The sequence below is a fragment of the Sciurus vulgaris genome, assembly GCF_902686455.1.
Source record: "Sciurus vulgaris genome assembly, chromosome: 6".
Lineage (NCBI taxonomy): Eukaryota > Metazoa > Chordata > Mammalia > Rodentia > Sciuridae > Sciurus > Sciurus vulgaris.
The window spans coordinates 111,030,895-111,038,945 of NC_136466.1; the positions used below are offsets into that span (position 1 = coordinate 111,030,895).

The window sequence follows — 8,051 nt, forward strand, 5'->3', positions numbered from 1 at the left end:
AAGCTTTCTGATTTCTCTGCCCTTTCCCAGGACTATGGGCGACGCCTCCAGCCCAGAGTCTCTGGTGAAGCCTGCAGACCGCCGCCGCTCAAAGATCAGAGAAGAGGCCAACCGCCGGCAAAACCAGCACAAAAGTCGCGGCGCGGCGCGGCGCATGCGCAGTAAGGCAAAGCCCATTTCCTGATTTTCGGAGGAAGTGGCGTTGCATCACTTCCGGCCTCCCTCTAGCTGCCATCTTGCGTCCCCTCGTGTGTGCGCCTAATCTCAGCTGGTCTGCCAGAGACCCCCTGAGCGCCAGCCCTAGTCCCCCGCGCGGCCCCATTTCCGCTCCGACAAGGTACAAAAAGGCTCTGGACGCCAGCGTGGGAGGAGGACGGGATCGGGGGCGGGAAGTTCCCGGAAGGAGCGAGACAGGGAGGGACAGGGCTGAGGACAGGAAGGCGATGCGACGGACAGGCGCACCCGCTCAGGCTGATTCTCGGGGGCGAGGTCGAGCCAGGGGCGGCTGCCCTGGGGGCGAGGCGACGCCGTCTCTTCCTCCACCTCGCGGCGGAACCCGAGGACAGGAGCCTCAGGTACCGCGAGGCTTGCGGAGATGTGCCGGGCCGGGCAGGCCCTGGCTAGGCCGAGGCCGGGCCAGGGCCGGGGTGGGGGGAGCTGGACAGGCGTGGGTTAGAGCCCTTGTTTTAGGGCTGTAAAGGGCGGAGTTGCGGGGGAGGGAAGGGGAGGTGGGTGCTCTTTGAGCTCTCTCCGAGCCGAAATTTGGAGCTTAGCGGGGTGGGTTTGGCATTCAGGCCTTGGCCTGGGTAGGACATTTGTTCTACTGGTGTTTTGGGAAATAGCGAGCGTGGAATGCGAGAATGAACTAGACTTTTCGTTGCTGAGAATTTCCTTTTTTCTAGATGAAAGAAACTATCATGAACCAGGAAAAACTCGCCAAACTGCAGGCACAAGTGCGCATTGGTGGGAAAGTAAGTTTTAGTAGTTTTACTTTTTGAAATTATTTTTGCACTTATAATGTTGATTTGCCACTTTGCCCATGGAGAGAAAGTCACAAAACGAATAAATTTGGGGTGGGGGCAGGGAGCAGAGGTTAGATAAATATGAATGAGACTTGCAGGTAGTATATAAAAAGGTGAAGAAGCAGACGAATCTAGAAGAAATGAACATTTAAACTAAAAACATTGCTCATTTGTAAATGTTTGCTTTTAGTGATACAGTATATAAGTAGAACCAAAATGTTTGCTGATTTTTTTTTAGTAAGAAAAAAATGTGTTATTTCAGTTAGATCATTATGATCCATAACTTCACTTGTTTTGATTTAAGTTGTGTAAACTCATTGGGATTTGTTTGTTCCTTTGCTGTACTGGAGATCTTGAATTCAGTTCCTAGTATGCTAAGCAAGTACTCTACCACTGAGCTACACCTTCAGCCCCCTTTTTATTTTTCGGTAACTAAATGAATTTGTTAAGTTTTTCCTATTATACTTAGAAGTTTGTCTCGTGTAAATTAAGATCTTTCTGTAATGCATTCCGAACTAAATGCCTTTCTGGTTAATTCTGTATTTTCAAGGATATATGAAAATATCTTTATAAAGGTATATTTTGGAGTTTACGAGTGCTGACAGTTAGATTTGAAACTATTACCTAAGCAGATGTCTTCTGTTCTGACTTTGCAAGTGAGAGAATGGAAATAATTGAATTTTAAATGATCAGTTTGGGGTTAATTAATCCCCCCCCCCCCCTTTGTGGATACTGATTCTCTTCATAGAAATTCTTTTTGGGATTTGTTTCTTAGATCATTCTCTATGTAATTTACTTAAGTTAGAAGTTTCTTTAGACAGAGGTCTACCTAGTTGTATTTTGTATTGTGTTAGCACATTCCTAGTATTTAACAAGGTGTGGCAGTTTGTTGAAACAGAACATGTCTTTACTTGGTAAAACTTGTGAGGCTTCCATAATACAAGTTTATTACCTATTAAATTTCCCCAACTCTTAGCATTTACCTTTAAGCAGAGTCTACTGTGAAGTAACCAAGTTTAACTTAGGTTAAATAAAAAGATGCAGCTCTGTTAAATTACTGAACTTTGCCGGCAGTGAATATCCTGATTTACACCCTGCACCCCCTTTTGCTCACCCTTGTAATCTTCCACATTAACTAACACATTAGGTGTTTCTTATCCTTTTTAACAATTACCAGGTTGTAGCCTTTGGAAGCCATAAAAGCTCATCATATTCTTGGTGAACCATTGTTTGGATGCTCTATATTGGTATTTTTAGCCATCATTCCATTCGGTACAGTTTCAGGAGCGATGTGTAAGCTTGTTACTCTGATGATTAGGCTTTACTTGTTAAAGGCATCACACTAGGGCAAAGGAAACTCTTCGGTTTTCCATGATTTTAAAAGCTAACATATAGGATTAAACTTTGTATCTTAATGTCTTAATACTTGTTTAGCTTATGTAAAAATTATTTCTGTTGTCATAGTAATATGTAAACATTTTCTATACCTTTTTATAAAATACTTAGGGGATGTGCAGTTGAGTTTTGCATTAGAGAAAATGGTGTGAGCTACTATTAGATAAATGTTATAAAAGCTTTTTATTTCATTATTTAAACAGAACATAATATGTAAAAAATTGAACTTTGCATTTGTGAAATGTGTGGAACCTGTAGGTGGTTTGCTGGTTTTGTTTTTATAATCTTATAGGAATCTTTGGAAATGAGGTATCCATATGACCACTAAAGTGTGATTATTTGGTTGGGGGAGGATTTGGTAACAAGTTGTGTGTGTGTGTGTGTTCTTTAAACTGATTTACTTAAGCCTTTGCTATTTTTTAATTCTGAAAAGGTAAAATTTATAAGTGAAAAGTCTCTAGGGAGACTTCTAGCCTAGTAGTGGAGACAGACTTTTTTTTTTTAATCTATAATTAATTAATCTGTGATATGCCTAGTGCAATAGAAGCTTTTTCAAAACACAGAGATGGAAGTGACTTGACCCAGGAGGCCAATAGTTTGCACAGTTTAAGGAAGGCACAGAAGAGGAATGACTTAAACAGTGTTTTAAAAGATGAATCAGAAATGGGGTAGAGGTTGAGGGTGGTGAGGTAGTTGGGTGGTAACCTCTCCTTGAGTGTCTTCAGTGAGCTAGATTGGGTTAGCAAGTAAACAGAATAAGTACCTCAAGGAATTTAGATTATCTCTTACAGAAATAAGTTTTATAAGGAGAAGTAAACCAGGATAGAAAAATGAGTGAAGGAGTTGCTATTTTACATTTTTAGTTGCAACAAGCCTCTTTGATACGGTAACGAGATCTGCAGTGAGGAAGGGGGCCATTCCCTAGGGTCATAGCCTGCTCACCCTGTTTAAGGAACAGGCTATGAAGAATATCGTCAGGCACAGCACATTAAGGACGGAGTAGATTATGTATAGGAGCCTTGTAAGTTAAAATAAGAACTTCAGATTTTTACTCTAGGATGCTATAGAAGTACATGTATAGATTCATTTGATTATTCCATCCACTATTTTGCCTGGGAGTATTATTTTTAGTGTTGATTTTTCTTTAATGTAAAAAGGTAAGTAATTCTGGATGTGGAGGTTCTCTAAATGTGGTTTAATCTAAGTGATACATACCACCTCTGATCACTCTTAGAGCAAATAATATAAAAGGACATCAATGTTAAGAACTTCCAAAGAATCGTTTTTTATATATATGTGTGACAAAACTTAGAAATTTAGAAATTATTACAAAAGATTTATAGACAGTTCTTTCTCTTTTTGCTTCCATCTTCACCTTAGTTTGCCTATTCAACTGCACAGTTTGTGGTTGTGGATATTTTCTTATGCAGAACGTAAGGCCAGAAAAGAATTAGAAACTACTATTCCCATTTGAAAGTGTTTGTTGTTATAGTATAAATGTGCTATTTTCTCTTTTCCTCCCCATATTAGGGAACTGCTCGCAGAAAGAAGAAGGTGGTTCATAGAACAGCTACAGCAGATGATAAAAAACTTCAGTTCTCCTTAAAGAAGTTAGGGGTAAACAATATCTCTGGTATTGAAGAGGTAAGGGTCAAATAAAATTTAATTGGAAAAAGATTAGATGTTCATACAATTTAAAAAAATTGACTATTTTTTAAAAATGCAAAACATCTCATATCCTACTATGCTTGAAAGTTTCTAAAATGTGTTTTTACTTTGTTAACTAATATGAGGGAGATTGCTAAGTTTGTAAGCTGTTTGATTACAGATTCCATTCCAGGCAAAATTTCACCTCAACTTCAAAGTGAAATACTAGATTAGTTAGCCAGACTTCAGTGTTTGTTTATCATATTTAGTTTTAAAGGAATATTTGTTGGGCATTGCTAATGTGAATGTTTTTTTCTTTATAGGTGAATATGTTTACAAACCAAGGAACAGTGATTCACTTTAACAACCCTAAAGTTCAGGCATCTCTGGCAGCAAACACTTTCACCATTACAGGCCATGCTGAGACAAAGCAACTGACAGAAATGCTACCCAGCATCTTAAACCAGCTTGGAGCAGACAGTCTGACTAGTTTAAGGAGACTGGCTGAAGCTCTGCCCAAACAATGTGAGTTTCCCAGCAGTGGTTTTACTAGGGCTATATCCATTTAGCAGCACGTTTTTGTGATCTCAGAGCTCCAAGTTGATAAGATTTTTGTTTTTAAATTTGGAATGTGAACATTAGTCTTACATACATATTTAACTGATTTTAAACAAGTGTTCTTTGCGTTTACAGTAATTGGCCAAGTTTGTTGTGATCATTATTGTTGACTTAGTGGAGTATTTATTTTCTACTAATTTTGTTTTGAATCAGAAACAAGGATTTCTTAACCTTTATTAACTGGAAATGATAAAAATGTTAATTTTGGACTTTGCTGGTAACCACTTTAGAATTGATTAAAAATATATTAGTGTAATTAGCATTTCCATATAATTCATCATTTCTATGTGCTGGGAATCTTTGGACTCTTCTAGTTATTTTGAAATGCCTAATAAATTTCTTCTATAGTTATATATTTCTTTAGTTGCGGCACTACAGTTGGTATTGCCAATAGTCACGAGGAGATGACCTGCCAGTATTTTAGCTTTTAATTACAGTTTGCTGGGGATTTTGTTCAGGACAGAAAGTAGTATCATTGAAGAAGGATACATCAAGGGAGTATGTAACTACTTTATGGTGAGGTTTTTTGCTTAAAATTTTGAAGAATAGGAATATAGGAGCAAATCTGTCTTCTTACATGACTTTATATTTAGTTACCCATGTTTTTCTAGGTGTTTTCTCACTCTGCCTCAGTTTATAATTGTGCTGTTACATGGGTAGATATTAAAAGGTTTTAGGCCATCTTGGGCTCCCAGAACTATCGTAGACTTTTTGAATTATCCCCTCATAATTGTAAAGGGCTAGTACTGTGAGGTCTCAACCCTCACCCTTGGTTTACATTTTTGTTTGATAATGGAAAAGAGGATGCTTGCCATTCAAAGACACTTCAAATTTTTAGATTCTTTTATTTCATTTCATTAAATGTTTTTCGAGCTTTGTATCATGTACAGAGTATCTGAGACTGTGACTACTTCATTTGCTTCCTAAAGCAAATCATAACCATTAGGTGGTATGTGGAGTTTTTTTCATCTGTACCCTTAGGGATCCCTCCTGCTCTCAGTTTATGGTGAGCCAGAGGGATTGAAAAGATGGGTATACAGTTTGTTTTGTTAATCATTATTAGTGTTCTTGTCCTTTGCACACATCAGAATATCATGTTATTAATGGGTACTATAGGCAAAATCCAGAATGTCACTTGTCGTAATGAATATAGGTTGTAAGAACACTTGGCATTTCATCTGTTCTTTTTGTTAATGTTGAAGACATGGAAAAATATACAAAATTAATTTGTTTCCCTTTCACAGCTGTGGATGGAAAAGCACCACTTGCTACTGGAGAGGATGATGATGATGAAGTTCCAGGTAGGATCCTTCACTTGTGGTTAATCTGGAGAATCTACGAGCAAGGGGAACAAAGACTCTTTACAGTTAAAACTACCTTGGCGGAGGGAGTAATAAGTTAAGAGGGTGGGGAGTGAGGCGTAGGGAGCATGTAAAGAGAACAATAATGGAGTGTTGGTTAACTAGGAGTTAATGTTTATTGACTTGACCTGTTTTTTGTTTGGGATCCCAAGAAGGTTTAGGTATCTAACCTTAAATATTGAATACATACATAGGTATGTATATTGTGAACTAAATATAACGATCTGTGGATCAGAAATTTTAAAGTACTTCAAAATTCGTGAGTTTATGAGAAGGCATGGAGAAATTGCTTAATTATCTTGGGATATAATTATAAAATCTGTAGCAGAATAACTCCTTTGGTAATAAATTCCTTTGGCATTTTTCTCTTTATTATTGGATAATTTACTTTGTTGTAAAACAAATCATGTATTGAGCAGGAGAATCACTGGATTCATAAATATTGCCACTTTGCATAGATAAGGGTCCATGAGAACCCAAGAAAACTTCAAAATCATGTGCATGGTTTGTTCTGCTCCCCCATATTAATTGGTGCATTGTTTAATTTTTGTAATGGGAGGGAATAGAGATGATATAAACTTATCTAAGTGTGGTGCTTATTAAATCATTGTCAAATTAATAGCTTCCTTTGCTATTAGTTATATGCCCAGACATGCAGTTCTCAATGTACTGAGTAGATAGTGGCCTCTGGAAGTAATGACAGGTGTTGACATTTGGGAGCATTTTCTTATCTCAATATTAATTAAGATCTGATAATTGTAAAGTGGCTGTTTGCAGAATTTTTTTTTTTTCCCCCTAGATCTTGTGGAGAATTTTGATGAGGCTTCTAAGAATGAGGCAAACTGAACTGATCAACTTCTAAAGAAGATAAACTTGAAGAGGTTACTGGGAGCTGCTATTTTATATTATGACTGCTTTTTAAAATTGTTTTGTTTATGGATCTGATAAAATCTAGATCTAATATTTTTAAGCCCAAGCCCCTTGGACACTGCAGCTCTTTTCAGTTTTTGCTTATACACAATTTATTCTTTGCAGCTAATTAAGCTGAAGAAGCCTGGGAATAAAGTTTGAAACAAAGGTTAATAAAGTTCTTTGCCTAGTACATGGTTTTATTTATTTCATTGACGATGACCTGTACACAGTAAGCAGAATTGTTAATGGAAAGCTAAACATTGGCATGTAATATGACCCATAGCCTTTAATGAAATATAATTAAATACTAGAAACACAGCATAACATAACAAAGGTGGTATAAAACTCTCATGCTTGAAAACTTTTTTGGCACTCCAGCAGCCTTTAGGGTTTAACTGTATGGGTTGAATATTCCTGTAGGTAAGCGAAGGAGATTTTTCTCTTGATACTATTTTCATTGTAAGCATATTAAATACCTTTTGTGTATTATCTCAGTTTACCTCACTTCATCCTCAATTTATGAAGTAGGGACTTTGTACCTCTATTTTGTAGATGTAACCTGAAGTTCAGACTCTATCCCTTCTTTGTAGAATAATCCTTTTATGAAGTTATTGAAAAAGTGTTTCTAGTAGGAATGTCTCCTGGGTCACTTTGTATTTTCCCAAGTGATAATTCTAGCTGATTTTTTTTACATGTTAGCATACAGTAGAATTGAGTGTAATTATAGGTGTAAGAGTTGTAACATGTAATGACAGGATGCTTACAGGAAAATTCCCTTGACTTAAAGAATTACTGGAAATTTTGTTGAAGCAGCTATACAACTTTTAACAGATTTACAAGTCAAAATGAAATGTTCATGTATAATCTGTAGCAAGACCAGTTGGAGAACAAAATTATTTATACTTCTGACAATTGTAAATGTTTATAGCAATTCACATACCTTTTGAAGGTACTATACTTCTATACCTAACAGTCCCTATTAGTTAATTGTTCCAAAAATGAAGAACTGTGTAAGTAGGTTTTGTGAGTATACATCAACTCATTTTCCTCACAGGATGTATGTAACTTCTGTTGCAGTACACTGCTACAGTAACAG

The 8,051-nt window shown here is 37.2% G+C and overlaps 1 protein-coding gene across 2 annotated transcripts; it reads left to right on the forward strand.

The window, feature by feature from the left end:
* The first annotated feature begins 215 nt into the window (after positions 1–215).
* On the forward strand, positions 216–7,586 carry BTF3 (basic transcription factor 3). Of its 2 annotated transcripts, none has more exons than XM_079144688.1 (6): positions 216–337; positions 903–971; positions 3,948–4,061; positions 4,388–4,589; positions 5,927–5,983; positions 6,843–7,586. In XM_079144688.1, exons 2-6 carry the CDS (start codon positions 903–905, stop codon positions 6,887–6,889), a joined length of 489 nt encoding a protein of 162 aa, XP_079000814.1. In that variant the 5' UTR covers positions 216–337; the 3' UTR covers positions 6,890–7,586. The 2 variants fall into 2 exon arrangements, with proteins under 2 accessions (XP_079000814.1, XP_079000813.1); XM_079144687.1 differs by lacking the exon at positions 216–337 and adding an exon at positions 357–575.
* Positions 7,587–8,051: the final 465 nt, after the last annotated feature.